Source organism: Paroedura picta, chromosome 14 (assembly GCF_049243985.1).
Source record: "Paroedura picta isolate Pp20150507F chromosome 14, Ppicta_v3.0, whole genome shotgun sequence".
Classification (NCBI taxonomy): Eukaryota; Metazoa; Chordata; class Lepidosauria; order Squamata; family Gekkonidae; genus Paroedura; species Paroedura picta.
In genome coordinates, this window is record NC_135382.1 from 30,484,020 (window position 1) to 30,505,266 (window position 21,247).

Sequence of the window (21,247 nt, forward strand, 5' to 3'; positions counted from 1 at the left end):
AGCTGCCTGGCATAGAATCTTGCAGCACCAAAGACGTAAACGGATTCAGGTTTTCATTGTATTTCCAACACAAAAGAGTCTTTAGCTTTTTAGAAAATGGAGATGATGAAATATGAAGCATTGTTCCAATTAATCATTCCAGATTAATTCTCAGAGTACAGAATTTTTGCAAAAATTGTTTTGCAGGCATACCCTGGGGTGTGAAAAAATAACCCAGATGACAGTTATTAGGGTTTAACAGTTTAATGCCCATCTTCTGCTTACAAATAATACTGCTAATTTTTGTGTTACAAGCCCTAACCCCCAAATTTGCTCAGATTACTTTTGAACACACAATGAGCTGTCTTACTAAACAATTACCAAGTTCAGCATGAATACTGTATTTGCTGCCAGCGACAGAATGGTTATATTTACACTTGTGGAAACCCCAACAGGGGTGACAAATTAAAAAAAAATGTTCAAAATCCATCTGCCATGAAGTTTCAACATCCCGTTTAAGTGACTGGTTCTTTATAAAGGTTTCTTCGTGTTCCTTTTTATAACCTGAGCTTGGTTATTGTGTTTGGGAAATTGTATGGTCGGAACAGGATAGTCACATTGTTACAAAAAACAAGCAAACCTAAGCTGATATAAAACCTTATAGCAGAACTTGATTCAGTAGAGTCCTCTCACATGCTGCTCGGGAGGGGAAGATTATCTGGGGATCCTATGGTAATCCACCCTGAATCTCACAAGGTAAGGTGGAAAATAAATTACTATTATTATTGCTACATCCAGAATCCTTAACAAAGGACTTTTGGGCTAATTATCACCTGAGGGGTTTTTCAAGGCAGTATGGTTCCAGATCAGTGGTCCATAAAATGTACTGTTCGGGTAAGAGGAGGGAGGGATACAAAAGAAAACACAGCTCAGATGACAGACTCTGATTCTTCCACCGTAGGTTGGGCACCCCTTGCCTCTCCTGTACCAGTTCCTAGTCGTCGAAGGTCTAGGCTTCCAAGTCTCTGCATCACCATGTCTACAGGCAGTGAGAAAGCAGAATCCAGTTGCTCTCTAGAGGTTTGGAAGACATGGGTGAGGTAGGACTCCAGGGTTTGGTCAGGCAAGCCAGGGTCAACTATACAGAAAGCTGCTCTCAGGTCATCTGGCCTCACTTCGCTGTGTAAAATAAAAACAATACACTAGTTAATAGTGGATGCTGATCTATGAGGAAGACTGCTGTCATATTCAGATATGCCCTGTATTTCCTGGGCCTGTTGTTTTTTCTTGTTTTTCCAGATAATTTATCCATACCTATCTCATTCTTACTTCCATACACAGCTGTGAGCAGATGAGGTTAAGAAAAACTGCTTAGTGTTCTACAGAGAAGCAGATGGAATAAATTACTGCTTTGGCTAACTGCTGGTGGGAGAGGGCAGAAAAATTGATACTTTTATTCTGGTATCTGCTAGAAATGTCTGATTGGCAGTGCTAAGATACTCACATGTCTCCCAACTCAGCACGCATGTCACGTAGATATGTCTGTTTTTCATTGATATATTGATCTCTTAACTTGGAAACCAGGGGTTCTGGCTTCCCTTCTTCATCCTGCAATGATGTAGAAGCCTGTGGTTATTTGTTATTTCTTGTACAGCATGTGTGTAGTATAGCCATCAGATCCTAACCAGGCAAGAGATGTTTGGAGGTGGTTTCGGCTGCTTGAAAGTCTTGTATTCCCTCAGAGCACATGGCCTTTGTCTCTGTTGCCCTGATACCTCCTGAGAGTCCTGTGCAGCTCCTCCTCTCACCTCCTTTCAGTTTCTCCTCACACCCATCTTTCCCCATAACCTCTTGCAGTCTCCACATTCTGAGGCAAAGTCCATGCAATTGAAATGAATCCAGGGTCTTCTCTTGTGTATCCTGTGTTGAGTCTCCTTGTGCTGAATTTAGGCTGTAAGTTGCTTGGGAACAATGACCTATCCTGTGCCAAAGCGCCCTGGATGTTGATAGTTCCTCGTCAAGATTCTCTAACATTACTTCTGCAGGATTACCTGCAGCCGCTCTCCTCTTCAGAGGGAGCTCTGAAGCAGCATGAACTGCTGTTCCTCTATGGCAGGGGTAGTCAACCTGTGGTTCTCCAGATGTCCATGGACTACAATTCCCATGAGCCCCCACCAGCTAATGCAGGACATCTGGAGGACCACAGGTTGACTACCCCTGCTCTATAGAATGAATATAACCACAGGGAGATGGATACCTACCTCCAAGAATAAGAGCCTGTAGAGAATGAAGTCCTCAGGATTGTCTGGCCTGTAGCCTGCTGCCTCTACTAACTCCTGAATCTGTTCTTCAGTCTTTAAGGGGAAAGCTGCCTTTAGGGCAACGCTATAGCAGGAGAGAGAAGATTTCAGTCCAAGGGTCTGTGTCACAAGTGCACATGCCTTGTACCGTCACACAGATCTAAGGTAGCAGTTATTTGCCATGGATGGATGAGAGAGATGGGAGCATTGGTACATTTAGTAAACGTATGCTATTGAATATGGCCTCATAAGAAAGTTGGAAGGTCCCAGCATCTGGTATCCCACTCTGGCTAGCAGGATACTTTGGGAAGTTTGCAGAAGGCATGAGGGTCTTACCCCTCTCCTGCTGTTACTGTTACCCTCTAATCTGGGATGGGTGGGGAGAAGTGCTGTTTCTTAAAAACACACCAAGAGTTCTGTTTCTTAAAAACACACCAAACATAATTAAAACCCTGTCTGATTTAAAATCACTTCAATACTAGCTAGCTGCCATCTCGACTTTCCCAGAACGTTAATTCTCGGTTAGCATATTAAAAATCCCACACAAAATGTATGTCCCCTATTACCCCCTGTCACATTGCTGTCACTGAGCCTTGAGGAACTATCACTGCTGTGTTGTATCTTCCCCAAATTTGTATCCCACCTTGGCTGCCTTGGTAAAATCAACAGGTTTCTAATGCTGCTCCCTGGCTTTCACAGATGCCCAGAAACAATTCCTCCCCAACCCAAACACTTACATGAATTGTTCACAGGTCAACTGGCCTGTATTGCCCACGTCCATGTTAGTCATTTCCTTTAACAGACCACTGAGTTGCTGGAGATGGCTGTGGTATACCCCTTCATCGAGCTGTGATAACAGAAGTGGCAGCGTCCGGTTAAAGCATCTCAGTCAGTGCTGCCTTCATGTCTGAATGCAGCTCCGGTTCAACACCTTCTAGGCCTCTACTTATATGGGGCAGGTCTAAAACATCCCCTCACTTCCAGTCATCCTATAATTGGCAAGGACTGGCAGTAGCTCTAATTAATAAGCAAATGAATGCCATGGATGCTGTGTTGGTTCGAAGCAGCAGAACAAAGTTTAAATCCAGTGGTATCTTTAAGACTTGCAAAGTTTTATTCGAGGTATAAACTTTTGTGTGCAAGCATACTTCAGATACGAAGAAGCATCTGAAGAAGAGTTGGCTCTTATATGCCACTTTTCACTACCCAAGGGAGTCTCAAAGCGGCTTCCAATTGCTTTCCCTTTCCTCTTCACACAACAGACACCCTGTGAGGGAGGTGAGGCTGAGAGAGCCCTGATATTCCTGCTCGGTCAGAACAGCTTTATCAGTGCTGTGGTGAGCCTAAGGTCACCCAGCTGGCTGTACTGTGGGGGAGCGGGGAATCAAACCTGGCTTACCAGATTAGAAGTCCACCCTCCTACCCACTACACCAAGCTGGCTCATGTGCTTGCCAATGAAAGCTTATACCTTGAATAAAACTTTGTGGGTCTTAAAGGTGCCACTGGACTCAAACTTTTGTTCATCTTAGATTGCAAACATTAATAAGAGGATCAATCACCGTTGGGCATACTCTTCCATCTACATTCACTGGAAGCCCAAACCTCTGTGCTCTTAGGAGAAAAACAGTAAAAATTGGTACTCTGATGGGGTGAGACTTCTGAACTGGCTTTTTCACCTGCAGTTGTTCAAGCTCTTGCTATCATGTTGAAAAGGGAGGAGCAGGTCCTGGCCCTTTACTCATGCACACACCATCAATAGTAAAATCAACAGGCTTTGGTAATATTTTGGTTTCACCCAAGATGTTGAAGAATACTGAGTGGGGCATCTTTGTGGTCCTGGATGTCTAGGGGGCCTTGTATCCAAACTGATCTGCCTAGACTTGGCTGGCACAGCTGTGCTCTAAAACACACTGTCAAGGATCGATCTATGAAGAAAGATGCTTTGAGGGAGGGTTGTCATCTTTCTGCTAGCCATTTTACAAACATGTGTTTTAAGCCAGCAGCCAGGCAGTAGACTGTCTTGGACATTCCCCCCCACCCCACTACAGCTGCAAGGAATGGAGGGCAGCATTTGCGTCTCTCCTAATTTAACCTCACAACAACCCTGGGAAGGATGTCAGACTGAAAGAGGGTAGCTGTTCCAGGTCACCCATGAGCTCCCATAGCAGAGCAGGGATTTGAACCCAAATGTCCCCAATCCTATATGACACTCTCACAATTCCGCCATGCCCACCTGGTATTTAGGGTCTCAGAATTGAGATACTGTGCCCTTTCTTTGCTGACAGAAATTATATTTGTTTGGATACTCTTATGCCACTTTTATTCCCAATGGGAACCCAAAGTAGCTTAGAAAATTGTGTTCTCCTTCCATGTTATTTCCACAACAATGGTGTGAGGTTGGTGAGGCTGAGAAACAGGCACCTGTTCCCTGGTGTGTGTGTGTGTGTTTTTTGGTACACCTAAACAAGTAGGAGTATGATGAACTACTCACATTTCCAGTCAGTATGCTAAAAAAGATGGACATTGCCTCGTTGGACCGATAGAGCTTCATCATTTCGTAGGTAGTGTATGTCCAGTCAAAAGCCATTGAATCACCATATTTTCTCTGGAAGTAGTTGAGGAAGAACCCTGGCAGGCTGGATCGCTTTCCTTTCTGCAAAAGAGGCAGGAGTTACAGGAAGAGGCCTCGACTGTTGGCATCACACACATTGCAAATGCCATTTTGAATCACTAGTTGGCTTTCCTGGCAGCCCTTCCCCCTGCAGTAATTTCATTGTCCTTGGTGAAGTCAGTGATTAACTTATAATACGCTATCCTGCAGTCAGTGAGCAGATATCCGGACGTGGGATTGTCAGCTCCCATGCTTTACACTTAGCATATTAAGTAGCGAAACAAGCGAGGAGCCAGAATTAGGTATTTTCTGCTTGGCTTGAGAGCATCTGTCCTTTATTTCATCCCAGTTCTCTTTCCTGGCTCTCCAGATACCATATCCAGCACACTCCAGTATCCTTTGGCCTCCCCTCCTCTACAGGCATGACACTTGCGGTCCCAGGCTCCACTTCTTTTGCCATGCAGCCTCTGGAGATATGAGTGTGTAATTATTTGTACCTGGTCTTCCCGGTGGGTGAAGGCCTTCCTTGGTTTATGGCTGTGGACTTGTCTGCTTATTTGTCAAAAATAGCCTTAGTATAAAGTCAAAGCCCCGTCTTAGGACTGTGGCTCAGTGGAAGAGCCTCAGGTTAGCACGCAGAAAGTCCCAGCTTCAATTCCTGGCATCTCCAGGCAGTAGGTGATGTGAAAGACCTCAGCCTGACACCCTGGAGAGCTTCTGCCAGTCAAAATAGACCATGGTGACCTTGATTCAGCAGAAGGCAGTTTCATGTGTGTCCACCCTTTATTCCCCTCCCCAGACTTTTAGTCACAATAGACAAAGGTGCGGAACACAGACCTGTTGGTCTATCATAATCTTTTCTCTCCAGATTTCCCTTAAGAGAGCCACAACCTCTTTCTTGGTCAACTTCTTGTTTCGAACCATGCCGTCGTACCTCAGATATATAGGGATCTTGTCACTTTTCCCCTAGGGACAGAAAGAGTGTCAAACCATGGATAAAATCAAGTGAACATGAATCAAAGCACAGAGCAGAGCTGCTTCTGCCACCCCCTTTCTTTCTGATCCCAGCTTTTGGATTCACAAGACAGTTATGAGATCTTAAAATCACAAAACAGACAACAGAAGGAACAAAGACCAACAAGATCCGTATTGGGCTGGTGGCACAGAGCAGAAGGGGATTTAATACTTTATTTTCCCACTTTGCCCCCTCACAGCTACTAGTTTCCCTGTGTGTGGAGAGAACATATACGTACCCCTATAATTTGAGGGCAGTGGAGAAAATTAAGCCGAAGTCTGAATTGATAAGATACAGAGATACATGCACCTATCTGTTAACAAACGGCTTGTCCATACCAGTGGTACGAAGGTTTCCCTCTCTCTCAGCAGCAAAGCCCCAAGATCTTCCAGAAGCACATCCACTAGCTGGTCACTAGACTTGCCTTCGGACAGAGCACTCCAGCGTTCAGGGCCACCAGCTATCACCTCTGCAAGAACAGCAGGAAGATGACAGTTGTCATATAAGATGGAACCATTGCAGCAAGCTGGAGATCAAGGGACCATTGCTGTAGCTAATAGTAAAGTGGTTGGGCCATGTGCCAGTTAGAAAAGCCATCCACAGACAAGCTAGCAGGCCCTGTCTACTGGGTACACTCCCCGCAAAAAAATGTTGGCAGAACATGTTCCAGTGATGATCAGAAGATGCTGAAAGCAAAAAGTGAGAGAAAGAATTTATGGACTCTGTTGATTTCAACAGGACTTAAGGTGACAAGGAAGTGCACAAGAAGACTTGGTTCAATGGATCTTCAATGCACTACATTTCTTTTGGATTGCACACCATGTTTGCAGATCGCACTGACCTTCAAAAGGTGTACCTTTGTGCCCCACATGGCTACCTATCCTTTCTTCATAACTTTACTTCAAATGGGTCTTTTCTTGATCCATCTGTCTCATGTCTGATTCTTGCCTTAAAGAGAGACTAGTGTCTCTCTGGGTGCAAAGACTTTCCTGTGAGTGGGAGTCCTTGTGCCTGTGGGAAAGCTGGCAGGGATCTAATGCAGTGTCTCAAATGCCACTGATACTCAACTGTCAAATGATGCCAAAATAAATTGATACAGCACCTACAGGTGAGCTTTGGGTGGTATATTTGGAGCACAGAAGTTGAGTTAGTTTCCAGATTGAGAACACAAGGATCGTTATACGCATCACTCCTTGGAAGGTACAGAGAGACAGACCAGAAAGCTCAAAAGATACCTGCACATTTATCCCAGTCAGGACGGGGCGTGGAACTGCGCTGGACAGTGATAAGTTCATTGTAGAATTGATCTCGCTCCTCTGCAATCTGCCTGTGGACCTCCAGCATTGTGTTGAATTCTTCTTGAAGGTCTTGAAATTCCGTCTCAAGAAGTGTTATCTGAAAGGCAATATTGATAACTATCAGGGCAATGTGGGGTAGGGGCGGACATGTGGCTTTGCCACACAAACACAGTGTCCAGAATCTCAGTAAGAATCAGGAAAGACCAGTGCTTGGCTACCTTTTCAACCAACTCGTTATATTTTTTCTCCTGAGATTCAAAGTCTCTTCTGGGCACCACATCCCCATAGTTGGCTCTCATGGTGTTCAGCTCAACTTGGGCTTTAGTAAGGTCCCGCCGTGCTGTCTTCAAAGCAAGCGCCAACGTCACCGCATCTTCTCCCTTCTCCTCTTTAAAACATTCAAAGAATAACTGTGTGACCAAGCAAAAACACCCAAACAAAAAGCAGCACCGGTCCCATGCCCCAAATAACTGGTTGGACCACCACATTGCTTACCTTGGACTTTGGTGAGCTTCATCTCCTCCTTCAGTCGGTACATTTCGTTAAGATCCAGCAGAAGCAGCTTGCGGGCATCACGCTCGTTCACGTAGTGGAGGTTCTCCTCAGCCACCGCCTTCCGTAGTTTAGTCACCTGTGCAAGGCAAGAGAGAAGAGACCCTGATGCATGGGCCCTGACAAACTCACTACACAAGTTCAGAAGCAGAAAGGAATGCCACAGCACCACCACATGATGGGATGAGATAAGTTGACAACTGGAGGGGGGAATGGGTAGAATTCTGAAATGAGAATACCTGATGTGGTGCTTCCTGAGAAGAAAGTTAACAAATCCCCACTACTTCAAGGAATGGAAGGAACTGAGGTTCAACAAACTTATGCAGAGAAAGAGAAGAGAGAGAGCTGACTATTGGGAAGCCGCCATGCCTCAGTTGGTAAAGCATCTGCTTGTCAAGCTGAAGGTTCCAGGTTCAATCCATGATATTTTCAGTGAAAAGAAAAAGGATCAATTAACAGGTGATGTGAAAGACCTCTGCCTGAGATCCTAGCGAGCTACTTCCAGTCTGAGTAGACAATACTGGTTCTGTTGGATGAGACTCAGCATAAGGCAGCTTCATGTATACATGTATGTTCCTGGGTCAGGAAGCCATGTGCTTCCACATTACCCCACAGCAGATGTGGAGCTCCGCCTTATCATTCACTGTATCAATGGACTCTAGCTAGAAATCGGCTCTCCAAAGGTGTGGATAGAGGTCTTTCCAGCCTAGTTACCTGGGAACCTTTGAGATGGAGATGTAGGAAACTGAACTGGCAATTTGTGCGCTATATCACAGGACTGTGATCTGTTTCTGGAACATGGGAAACATAAAAGGATGGATCTAAACCATGGAGCTGGATCCGAAGTATACTTCCTCTCATGCATAAGGCCTTCCCCTCAAAGAAAGACTCTCCAGATCGGGGAGGGGGGGGGGGGAATCTTTAGATCCAGTCACATGTTTCCATTAAATCAAATGATATTTTTAAGGATAGCTGCTTGTAGGTCAATTATGGGGGAAGCCATGCCCAGCTTGCTCAGCCTACCAGAATTAGCCCAGCATTCCCAAACTTCTCATGGAAAGCTTTCTCCTGGCTGACTCTTCCTCTCTCTTTGTCTCCAGTACAATCAAAGAGGGGAAACCACTTCATTATCTAAAGAGGAATGAGAAAGGGCTTTGAAGGAAGGGCAAGGTCTGGCCTTAACAAGGGGTAGCAATTGCATTAACTGAGATACACAATATTCATATGAAACTCATCTGTCTATTGGTTCACCAAGGTCATTATTGTCTACTCACTGGCAGAAGCTCTCTGGGGTCTCAAGGCAGAAGTCTTTCTCATCATCTATTGGCTATCCTTTTAACTTGAGTTGCCGAAGATTGAGCCTGAGAGCTTCTGTATGCAAAACAAATATTCTACCACTGAGCCATGCCCCTCTCAGAGCTATCTAAATGTAAAGGCTTTAAGATGTGGATGAACAGGGCTCCATCTCACCTGAACCTCCAAAGAGGATTTCTCCTCCTTCATTTGGTCAATGAGCTTTAGCAAGTAGATCCTCTCCCTCTTCAGCTGTGCTATTTCAATTTTCTCTTGCTCCTGAAAAGCCAGGATCTTCTGAGTGCATTGGTCAGAGGCTGTAACCAATACGGCATTCACTGACTCCAAGGAGTATATTTTCTCCTGCAGTTGTGCTAGAGGGGGTCAAGAACAAAAATCCCCAGAGACATTAGTTTCCAGAGCATGGGTTAAACATGCCCTTTCCAACTGACAAAGGCCATATGTTTTTCTTCTTTTTCTGGGTGTTTTTGCTAGAGAGCCCTGCATTAGGAGTCTAATGCATATGTTGTTGTTGTTAGGTGCGAAGTCGCGTCCGACCCATCGCGACCCCATGGACAATGAGGGCCTTCCTGTCCTCTACCATTCCCCGGAGTCCATTTACGTTTGCACCTACAGCTTCAGTGACTCCATCCAGCCACCTCATTCTCTGTCATCCCCTTCTTTTGCCCTCAATCGCTCCCAGTATTTGGCTCTTCTCCAGGGAGTCCTTCCTTCTCATGAGGTGGCCAAAGTATTTGAGTTACATCTTCAGGATCTGGCCTTCTAAGGAGCAGTCAGGGCTGATCTCCTCTAGGACTGACCGGTTTGTTCGCCTTGCAGTCCAAGGGACCCCCAAGAGTCTTCTCCAGCACCAGAGTTCAAAAGCCTCAATTCTTTGATGCTCGGCCTTCCTTATGGTCCAACTTTCGCAGCCAATGGACAAGTTCAAAAGGCTAATGCATATACACTGAACCTAATATCACTGTCCATTCCCTACAGATAATTAAGTGAAATCCTACCCACGTTTATTCAGAAGTAAGTTTCCCTGAGTTCAGTGGAACTATTTGGTTTGTTTGGACCAAGGGACTTTGAAATAAAGTCAGCGGGGTGTAATCACTGCAGTATCAGACAGAGATTTGGGTTCAAATCCCCACTCAGGGCCAAAGCATACCAAAAGCCAAAGATCTGTGAACTTGAATTTTTCAATGGCTTTAAAAAGAATGGGAGAGGATCACTGGAAGGAAAGAATTGTTCAGAATTGATGTTACAGGTGGTGCGACAGCTTCAAGGTTCTTACCTATGGTTGTTTCATATTCATTCTTGATAGATGCCAACAAGGGCTTGTAGGTTTTGAATTCTTCCATAAAGAACTCGAATACTTCTCTATAAGGCTAAAAGAGAGAAAGGTAGAATCTAGTACCTCTTATTACAGTGCTACAGAATAGCAAATAAAATACAAGCAGGTGATGAGACAAGCAAGAAGGAACTATGAGGAACATATTGCAAAAAAAAACAAAGACTAATAATAAAAATGTCTTCTTGTACATTAGTAGCAGGGAAGCACTGGGATCCTTGGATGATAAAACAATTATGGGAATGGTAGAGAAGCTGAATGCTTTTTTTTTTTGCCTCCATCTTTACTGCCAAAAATGGGAGGTGTTTGCTCATTCCAGAACCACCCATTTTGGGAGGGGTACTGAAAATCCAGTTGTCTCAGAAGGGCAACCAATAGGGTATAGAGGCCAAGGCCACCCTGACACTGCTGGTTATCACTGGTTTTTAGAGGTTTACCACCTCTGAGCATGGTGGTTCCCATTAGTCTTCAACATCCCTATAGATTTGCTTAGTCCTCAGACCTGGAGCCTAAGTTCCTGAGCTCTCCCTTTTGTAAGATCCAGTGACTGCAGCTCTGTCCGCAGGTGGTATTCCAGCATTTCAAGGTAGCGTGGCTTTGAAGTCGGGAGACCAAATCCGACTTTGGGGCGGCTGTAGAATGACAGAAAATTAAATGCAACCATCAACCCAGAAAACACACTTCCATGTTTAAATATTCTTCCTGGTTTGTTCCTCTGTCTTTTCTAACCTTCCCACTCTTCTTAAGGCTTGAGAAGCTGTTCTGCTCTGCTTCTTTTTGTTGGAAATGGTAGAGTCTGTTGTAGTTTACAAGCCTAACTTTTTATGATGCAGTTTATTTTTACTGGCATGTGTTTTTCTTTACCTTGTGTTCCACGTGGGGAGTTTTCAACTAAAAATGTGGGATATAAATATATTAAATAAATAAATGCAATTGTTTATTATCGCATAAGATTTCTCTTCCAAGATATCCACAGATCCAAATAAAACTTCAGTATACTCTCTAGGATTGCCAACCTCCAGGCAGTTTTTCTGGATTACAGTTGATCCTCAGACAACAGAGATCAGATCTCCTGGGGGAAAAGCCAGATTTAAAGGATTGACCTGCATGCATAGCAGATGCTGTACCCCTGAGCCACAGCCCCTAATTTTGATACTGGTTAGCCACTGAGCTAAGCTCAGATAAAAAAAAAAAGCAAAACAAATCAAATCACTCAAATCAAAACTTTCCATCTAATCCTATGAAGCCTTCACTTTCATGAGATAGCCATCCCTACATGTGTACCTTTTCCATCCAGGGTGAGCACAAGGCTTTCGTTCGAGCAGCACAGTGTTGCTTGGCGTGTATGCGGGCCAGGAGGACAGATGACTGCTAGAGCGCTCCTGGAGGATCGGAAGGAAAGTGACAGACAACACATTCTGACAGCATTTTAAAGAAAGCAGGGTGTATTCATTCACACTGTCGGAAAAAAAAAAAAACCCTGAGTGGCCTGCAAATGTCAACTCAAGACAGCAAACCAAAACCGGCCTACTCAATGGGGCTTACTTCTTGAGGAACGCGTTGCAAATTTTTAAATTATTATATTTGGTTTATAAACCAGCCCTCTTTGCAAATGGGCTTGGGGTGGTTTACAGCAATGGATTATTTCTATGCCACTTAATGTAAAGGCTTCCCCTTCCCCCCCCCTAAAGATATAAGGAGACCAACTTAATTATATATGTGAACTAAATCCCTACTATCCCTAGAGGAGAGTCCATAAAGCCCTAGTAAACAAGGATGCTGTTCCCTTAAGCTTCACAGAGTCCAAGATCTGGCACAGCATCTAAATGCCCAAACATGTGACCTGACATGATTGACAAGCTGCCCTAATCAGATCACAGGGCCTCTGGTGAGGGGGGTCAGCCTCTGTCTGGAAACATGGCACTCACCAAGCCCTTGGGTTTCTTCTGAGATTTCTTCAGATCAGTAGCACTTTCTTCATTATTTAAATCCTCCGCAGAGTCAAAGAATGATACCCTGGCCAATAGCAAGAAGGAGGAAGTGACTGACCATTAGGAAAGAGTTTCCTTGTGCTAAGAGAGTTCCGCCATTCACTCAACTCCTCTCCCTCCCCCTTGAATCTTTCTTTCATTTCAAAAAAATGGCAGTTAACACCAAGGGGCCAAATGCTGAGCATGGGTTCCTTAGTTGTGTCAAATCTCTGTGCTTGAAACTCAACAGCAATCCATTTCAGCAAAGAAATCCTCAATGATGTGCTGTTAAAATCAGATGTGTCAGGATAAGAAAAGATCATTTCTTGGAGGACCTAGGACAGAGCCCTTCAGTAGGTAGCTCACCAGCAGATTGGCAGCAGTTGCTCATGCATCACCTTGGAACGGCCAGGAAAAGACTGGCTTTAGGGTTTGTTTGTTTTGTAAGCTTTTACTTCATAGGATCTTTCTCTGTGCTGTCCAGCAAATAGCTTTATTTCTGGAGTTCTCTCTTGCCCGTGTTCTCCTTCTAAGACAGAACAAATCTTGGTAATCTACAGTTGTGCATTACAGATGGAGAATGTGTCTTTGTCAGGTAACTTAATTTAAAAATAAATAGAATTTCATTTTTTTTTTAAACTGAGATGAGCAGGGAAATACGGTGAGCACCTGGTCAGCATTTAGCAGACTCCTAGTATGGCACAGTGAGTAGTTAGAGGGGCTCAGGACTTCTCAGGACAATTCTGCACCAAAAAGAAATAAATAAGGTGCCCAAAAGTTTCTTGTCACTTGCAAAATTAACAATAATAATATGCCATATTAATATGTGTTAAACATTAGTGCGCCCTAGAGAATTCCAAGGCACAAATTCTAGTCCCTGTGATCTGACGGGGATATGGCAAAGTGTGGATTATGCTGCTGGCATTTGGGCAGAAAGATGGCATGTGGGGGGGGACAACTTAATTTTGCACAAATGCACCCATTCTGGTAATCCCTACTTCCTCCTATTTCATCATCCCAATTAAGAGAGGTTGCTTCTAATCTGATGAGCTGCGTTTGATTCTCTACTCTTCTACATGCAGCTAGCTGGGTAAGCTTGGGCTAATCACAGCCCTGTTAAAGTTGTTCTGACCAAGCAGGAATATTAGGGCTCTCTCAGCCTCACCTACCTCACTGGTTATCTGTTGTGGGGAGAGGAAGGGTAGAGAAAAACGGCATATATAAAAACCCTCTTCTTCACTTTTCCTCTAAAGGGGACCCAATTAACATCATTTCCCTGTCTTCTATTTTATCCTCACAACAATAACCCTGTGAGGTAGGCTAGGCTGAAAATGAGGGACCTGCCTGAGGTTACTTAGCCGTTTTCCACGCCAGAGTGTGGGTCTGAATATGTGGGCCTTGATGCCAACCCTGCTGAGCAAAGATTTCAACCCAATACTTGCTAGTTCTAGGCCAGCGTTCGCTCCAGTATACCATACTGGGTCTTCACATGTTCAATAAAGAAACATATCTACTCAGCTGCATTATAATTGTAATACCTTTTCCCAAGATCCTGACTTGATGGCCTGTAATAAGAAGGGGAAAAATATTTGATGACCAATAGACATCACCGAGCCTTGCCTATCTGCAGTTCAAATAAAGAGGATAAGTGTGCAAACGATAATAGGCAAGAACAGGCAAGTGGATATGATGGGCATACAATATTCACGAACACAACCAGTGAGCCCCACTATAACTGATTGACTGTATTGCCCCCCTATCCAGCATGAGTCTTGCCCTCAAATTGTTATCTCCAAATATGAAAATACATGGCAACACACAATAAACTTTGCTCAGTAAATCAAGAGAGTTGAAAAGCATCATACTAAGCTACCTTTCACTGGTTCCTCCTTTTGGGGTCTTTTTGCGGTTGCTGTCATTACACAATGAGAGTTCTGGAGAAACTTGCTTTTTAAAACAAAGTTTATAAACATAGCAGAGGCAGCATCATAAGAAGAAAAATACGTTCAAAGCAATTGTCAGGGAAAGCTGCACTGACTGAATTTCTGTCCAGACATTGACAGTCCATATATTTTTTGCAGCCTTTAAACTCCAGCACAATTTACTCAGAAGTAAATCTTGTCAAGATCTAATGAGACTAACTTGCAAAGGCATGCATCAGATCACAGCGTTTTTTCAGTTTAAAGCCAGATTCAAAATACATTTGCTTGGAAGAATGTCCCATCAGGGTTCCCTGAACTGTCTTTGGCCCTCTCCTGGGGCCTGTTTTCAGTTCTGGGACTCAGAAACATTGACAAAATGCCCAAGAATAAAATATATGCTAAAATAAATTGGTTCGCCATGGCATTCAGAGGTACACTGCCTCTGAATCTGGAGGTTCCATTGAGCCACCTTGTCAAACAAAGCCATCTCCATCCATGAATTTTTGAATCCCTTTTGAAATCCATGCAAGCTAGCAGTCACCACAAGACCTTTTCCAAAGAAGCCACAAAGCTGGGGTGGACGGTGCAGTCCTATGCACGCTTGCGTGTGTCAAGTGCCACCAAGTCCCTTCCAACATATGGTGGTGCTATGAATTAATGACCTCCCAAACAATCGTAAGGCACCTTGCTCAGGGATTGCAGGGCAAGGGGCTGTGGCTTCCCAGCTTACCAAGCCAATCAATTTCATACTCTTTTCTTGCCGCCTTACCATTATTGTCCTTCCCAGTGCGGACTTGTCTTCTCCTAACCAAGTCTGAGTCCGGTGGGACTTTTAAGGCCAACACATTTTTATTCACGGCACAGGAAAGCTTATCCCTCGACTGAAAAATGCTATTGGTCTTCAAGGTACCGCTGGACTGGAACTTGGTTCCGTTGCTTCAGACCCACCTGGTGACCCACCAGAATTCACCTCCTCCAAATATCGCTTCCGCCTAGTCATTTTCGCTTCTAGGGAGGAATCCAGCTTGGTTAGACCCAGAACCCACTTCCTTGTCTCTGGGGTATCCGTAACACTCTTCTCCAAGGAAATCAGAGTCCAGGAGCACTTTTAAGACCAACAAAGATTTATTCAAGGCGTGAGCTTTCGAGTGCATGCATAAGAGTGCATGCACTCTAAAGCTCACGCCTTGAATAAATCTTTGTTGGCCTTAAAGGTGCTCCTGGACCCTGATTTTATGGTGCTACTTCAGACCAACACGGCTACCCATTTGAATCTTCTCCAAGGACATCAATTTGCAAGCCTCCCTGGGCACAGTGGCACTTACTTCCGAGTAAACATTCTTGGGCTAGGGTCAGGCTGCCGTTTCGGGTAGGCATATTCGGAAGTGCCCGCGCCCCTCCGCCCGCCCCGCCCGCCCCTCTCACCGGAGAAAGTCCCTGTCCATGGCCGCCTGCCGGCGAGGAGGCTGCGGCGGTTGTTGACATCCGGTCTCCATGGCAACGATCGCGGCCTGCTCTCTCGACCGAAGCCTCAGCGGCCTCTAGAGGCAGCCCGGGAGCGCGCGTGTCCTTGGCTTGTGGGATTCTTGGGCGTCTAGCAGAAGCCGAAAGACAATTCCGGTGCAGTTCTAAAGACGCCTTCCTGGAATTTAGCGCGCACTGGATAATATGGGGCTGACTTCTGTGTAGGTCTGCTTAGAGTGGCTCTCTTCCTTTACTGAATTTGGGAATCCCGGCAGGAAGAGCGGCTGGTGGTGGGTGTCTTGTGTAGGACAGGTTTGGGAGTTGCGCAGAGCTGGCTGGAAGATTGCTTCATAATACTGCTACAGGGGAGGGTCGTTGAGTAGGAAGAGGGTTATTTATGCCTATTCGGGACTCCACCAATCTGCAACTGCATGCATTGGCTTGTCCACAAAGGGGACTGCATTATAGCAGTCATTTAGGACTGGATGTGTGCGTGTGTGTGAACAAGCCAATCCAGTTGAAAATTATTGCTTATAGGAAGATGTGTGGGTACAGGTGATCTGTGTGCGTGTATTGGGGTGGCAGGTGCAGCAGCTTACTTTTTCCCCAAAGGGGTGGCTGAAAGTAAGTTTCCCATTATGCCTTACTGCAGAAAAAGGTCCAGTATTGTCCCTTTTACTGCATTGTAGTTTACAGCTGGATCCTGTGCTTGTTTACCGGGAAGTAAAATTAGTTCTGCTAATATCCAGGTGAGGCCTGGAGATCTCCAGACACCAGAGATCAGTTCCCTTGGAGAAAATGGCTGCTTTGGAGGGTCAGCTCTGTGGTATTATACCCCACTGATGAGGTCCCTCCCCTCCCCCAGCCCTGCCCTCTCCAGGTTCCACCCCTAAATCTCATGGGCGACCTCATGGGATTTTCTACATTACCCAGTGTCATATCCCTGATATTATATGATGATCTCCCTTCCAAATATTGACTAGGGCCAGCCCTGCTTAGCTGTTCAGACCAGCACTGTACCCCAAAAACGAAAACAAAAAAATAGAATAATACTTAAATCAGCTTTTGGTGGTCAGATCATGCCAGCCTAAACAGACTTCCATGCTTCTATGTCCATTGACTTCAATGGACTTAGAAGGGCACAACTCTGCTTAAGAGGTCACTGTTGATCTAGTCAGAGGAATGGCAGGCAACCTCAGGTCTTTCATATCACCTACTACTTGATTATTATCAATGGGATAGTTTCAGAGGTTAGCTATGATGGACTACAGAGAAGAACTAGATTTGAGTCCAGTGACACCTTTAAGACCAATGAAGTTTAATTCTGGGTATAAGCTTTCCTGTGCGTGCACACCTACATCAGGGTATAACCTTTTGAGAGTCAAAATGTCTTTTGTCAGAATTCTGCATTCACTTATTGTATCTGACAAAGGGAATTTGGACGCTCTAAAGCTTACATCCTGAATATCTTGTTGATCTTGAAGGTGCTTCTGAATTCAAATCTAAGTTTCAAATTGGAGTTATCAGAGATTGAGTTTGGGACCCTCTGCATTAAAAATATTAATACCCCCAAACCAGAAGGGAAACACTAGTTTTCTAGGACATGTGGTTGCTCATCTAAATAACTTGGATGGGAGAATCCAATGTAAAAGTGCTGAATTAGGCTTGCATAAAGACTTGGGTTACCTCACTCCCTATAGGTGCTGAAAGGCTTATTTTATGGCTGGTAATCAGTTCTGCACCTTCTTTGATTAGATCTGATTTGACATTTATCCTGCCCTGCCCAACTATCTACAGACTGGCTGTGGTTCTCATTCACTCTGCCTGGGCTGAATTTGCATTGATAAGTTATTGCTTCTAAATAATTTCTTTATGTAGTATGTCCTTGCTCCTATCTACCTGCTGGTAACTTTTATTAAGACCACAAAAATAACATAACAACACGCAACCATTTGAGCTCTCTAGAAAACTGCATCTGTTAGGATTTTTCATGGGAAGAGAGTGGGGTTGCTAGCCTCCATGAGGGGTCTGGATTTCCCCCAGAATTGTGAATGATATCTGGATTACAGAGATGAGGTGCCCTGGAGAAAATGGCAGCTTTAAAGGGGCAACTCTGGCATCACATCCCCTTGTGCTCTCCTCTCTCTCCGACCCCAACTTTGCCCTCCCTAGGTTCCACTTCCACATCTACAGGAATTTCCCACTCAGTAGGTGGTAGCCTTAGGTGGGAGAGGGGAGAAAGCTTGACAGCTTTCGAAGGCTAGAGATATGCCGGGCTACCAAATCAACAGAGCAGTGTCTTGAGAAACTCGCTATCCCGGCGCTCTCTGCGGCACAGCAAGTGGGCGGGGTCTCGCCTCACGGTCCTTTTCGGGGTGTGTAGTCCACTCTGTCATTGACCAGCCAGGGTAAGCGAGTGCTCGGACTCGCTTTCCCATCGTCCTCCTGGGCTCCATTGTGGCCGAGCCCGCCTCCCATTGGACAGCCAGGGAAACGGGGCCCGTTCCCCCTCCTGCTGACACAATAGTGATTCCAAGATGGCGGACGCGGGTGCAGGCAGCTTACCTGGGGGAGAGTCCGCGCTGCCCCCACCTCTGCCGCCGCCTCCCCCAGAAGAGCAGGAGCTGAGCCAGCGCCTCCGACGGCTTTACCCGGCTGTCAACCAGGCGGAGACGCCGCTGCCGCGCGCCTGGAGCCCCAAGGACAAGTATAACTATATCGGCCTCTCCCAAGGCAACCTGCGCGTTCACTACAAAGGTAGCGGGGGGGGGGGGGAGCCGAAGGGGACGGGCTGAGGGGGGGGAGACGACTCCGGGCGGGGGTCGCTTGGGGAGGGGAGGCAGCTAGGCTGGAGGAGGGGGGAAGGATTCCGGGTGGGGGAGAGATTTTGGAGGGGGTGGGCGGATGGATGGGGGTGGGGAGCGGTCTGTCACACTGGGGGAGGGAGGAGTGTTGAGGCGGTGGGGGGAGGGGGCTAGGGCGCCTGAAAGAGGTGGGTGTGAAATGGAGGGGCGATTGGGGGGGCTGGGGTGAGGGTTGTCGAGGGAACGGTGTTGGGAGTAGCCCGGCTTCATCTGAGGTGAGGGGATCTGGGGGTGGGGGGATTTGGGAGCCGGCAGGGAGAGAAGGTGGTCGGCGGGAGGCGTTGTCAAGTCGTGTGGGGCCTGTGGGGAGGAGTGTTGGGCGAGTGTCTTCATGGGGGGTGAAAGGGGGAGTGGGTGGGTGGGGTGCGGTGGGGCGGGCCGAGGGATGGTTGCCCACGTCTGGCGACAGAGATGGAGCCTGTGTGGAATTTGGAACAGAAATGGGCGGGGGGCTGCCTTGCCTTGCCGCTGGTTTCCCTCAGCCCCCCTAATGAGCAGCCCCTTGGCAAGAACCGGGGGTGTGGTTTTTCAATACGTGGCTCAGTCGCAAACCATTTATTTTCCTCTCCCCCTTTCCGTTCTCCCCAGCTAATCTGTTGTCGCCAATCTATTCTGCTCAGTCACTTACAGAGGAGAGACAAAGGGAGAGCTAGCATGCTGTCTCCCTGCCTTGTCTTCCATGGTGCAGTGCAGGGTCTCCTCCTTTTACCAGTGAGACATTATCTTCCTGTTTTGGGCTTTCAAGCACAGTGAACCTGGATTTTACAGCTCCACCTCCCTCCCAAAGTCCCTTGGCTGTCACCATGTAGTAAACAGGTCTCTTGTCTCTCCCCTCCCCCCTTTTCTTTCTTTCTTTTTTTTTAGGACATGGGAAAAATCACAAGGATGCTGCCTCAGTCAGGGCCACCCATCCCATCCCTGCAGCATGTGGTATTTATTACTTTGAAGTGAAGATAGTCAGTAAAGGTAGAGATGGGTAAGTGTGTGCTTCTAATTCATCCTGGGTAATTTGTCTTTAGAATGTCTGGGATGTCGTCTTGTACATAAAGTACGTGGAGGCATGAAAGGGCTCGGTCTTTCTATATGAGGCCCGACAAGAAGGAAGTTGCATCAGTTTGGTTTTAAGATAGGAAGCAGTGCCAGTTCTTATTTTGGTTTGGATTGAGGCTCAGTTGGGAGGATACAGCCACAGTTCAGGTTCAACTTCAGTTCAGGTTAAAAAACCGGTTTGACTTCCTGACATTAAATGCCAAGCCAGTAATACGTACAGGGATGAAGCATGCTTATTAAGCTGCTCCCTTTGCTGTCTGTTATGGGTAATTATACCATGCTTACATCTTAAAATTCCAATATGACTTGTTTGTGTGTTGAGACTCAAATATGGCAGTGACTCTTAAGGGATAGAGTGTAAAAGTTCTACTAGGCTATCACTTCTTCCTTAGTCTAGATACAGGGGTAGTCAACCTGTGGTCCTCCAGATGTTCATGGACTACAATTCCCACGAACCCCTGCCAGCAACCGCTGGCAGGGGTTCATGGGAATTGTAGTCCATGAACATCTGGAGGACCACCGGTTGACTACCCCTGGTCTAGGACAGTGTTGGACAAGAGAAAATATGTGGGTGGTTGGGCATGTCTTTTCAAAGATGGAGAGCATAAATGGACCATTAGCTTTACAGAATAATGAGAACTGAAGATAAGTAATTCCTTTACTGACGCAGGGAAAAGGCTGCTTTCATTCATTAAAGCAGCACCTGCAAATCCTTTTCCTTGTGGTCCCTTACCATGCCATCTTCAAAAAACTGTTTCAGAGTTTTCTTCCACAATAATTATATATTGTGAGCCATATGGGAGGGCAATATATATATTTAGGTTTATTTTTCTGGTAAAACTTTTCAGATCATGCTACTTTCCTGAACCTGTTCATAAGAAGAATCAAAGACTTTCCCCAGAATGCAGTTTGAATGGCAGGGACAGCCATAGAACTCTTCTCAATTTGTCAGTGAAGAGGAACAGTTTATAGTTATGATAGAGGAGGAACAAGAGCTGCTCAGTGGGAGGTGGACTTGATTTGGTTACATCTGAAGAATGGGTATGCTGTTGCTTGTTGTTTTAGCAGTAGTGATGAAATCACTTCTTTAGAAATTAGACTGATGGAAAAACTGATGACCCAATAAGGCTGTGGGGTTTGAAGAAATACCTCTTCTAAGTACTATTTTCTCATATGGTATTGTAACAATGGTTTTGAATCTGTTGCTAAACTGAGAAATCAGGTGCCAGCAACACAAGCATCTGCTTCTTCTAGGCATTACTAAATCATACTGTTTCCATTTTGTACTGTCCACTTGTTCCATTTTAATATGCTGCTTAAAGAAGATGCTGACCTGTGGTCACATGGAATAAATATACAGGGTGATGTGGGGGTAGATAAGGTCTATGGCCCCCTTTATTGTGAAATCTGGAAGAAGTTGCTTTGGAATGCATCGGTATCATGCATTGACCAAGTCATCTTCTCTTTTGACATCCTGTTTTCAAGGCTGCGCATGTTAAATTGAGCTTCAACTTATATGTCCGTGTGTTATTTTTTTAAGGTGGTAAAGAGAGCCCTGCTCTTTCTTTGGCACA

General features: G+C 45.6%; 2 protein-coding genes across 8 annotated transcripts in view; one reads left to right on the forward strand and one right to left on the reverse strand.

Moving 5' to 3' along the window:
- Window positions 1–224: 224 nt before the first annotated feature.
- Window positions 225–15,860, reverse strand: TSNAXIP1 (translin associated factor X interacting protein 1). Of its 5 annotated transcripts, XM_077309452.1 has the most exons (18): window positions 15,721–15,777; window positions 13,912–13,938; window positions 12,740–12,902; window positions 12,332–12,419; window positions 11,688–11,785; window positions 10,906–11,035; window positions 10,347–10,440; window positions 9,227–9,423; window positions 7,700–7,835; window positions 7,423–7,592; window positions 7,142–7,301; window positions 6,245–6,375; window positions 5,729–5,857; window positions 4,772–4,933; window positions 3,017–3,126; window positions 2,241–2,364; window positions 1,484–1,587; window positions 225–1,158 (listed from the first exon to the last, which is right to left on the reverse strand). In XM_077309452.1, the coding sequence occupies exons 3-18, from the start codon at window positions 12,766–12,768 to the stop codon at window positions 909–911; spliced, it is 2,112 nt and encodes a 703-aa protein (XP_077165567.1). In that variant the 5' UTR covers window positions 12,769–12,902; window positions 13,912–13,938; window positions 15,721–15,777; the 3' UTR covers window positions 225–908. The 5 variants fall into 5 exon arrangements, with proteins under 5 accessions (XP_077165567.1, XP_077165564.1, XP_077165565.1 ...); XM_077309449.1 differs by lacking the exon at window positions 12,740–12,902 and having other exon boundaries at window positions 15,721–15,860; XM_077309450.1 differs by lacking the exon at window positions 12,740–12,902 and having other exon boundaries at window positions 12,332–12,423; window positions 13,911–13,938; window positions 15,721–15,850.
- A 2,350-nt stretch (window positions 15,861–18,210) lies between these two features.
- The window catches only part of RANBP10 (RAN binding protein 10), a 44,660-nt gene continuing 41,623 nt past the window's right edge, over window positions 18,211–21,247 (forward strand). The window contains exons 1-2 of one of the 3 annotated variants that reach the window (XM_077310721.1): window positions 18,211–18,516; window positions 19,488–19,599. In XM_077310721.1, the coding sequence (XP_077166836.1) occupies window positions 18,297–18,516; window positions 19,488–19,599 (332 nt within the window). In that variant the 5' untranslated portion in view covers window positions 18,211–18,296. Of the gene's footprint in view, window positions 18,517–19,487; window positions 19,600–21,247 lie in introns of those variants that run through there. The other 2 variants (XM_077310720.1, XM_077310723.1) reach the window with 2 other exon arrangements.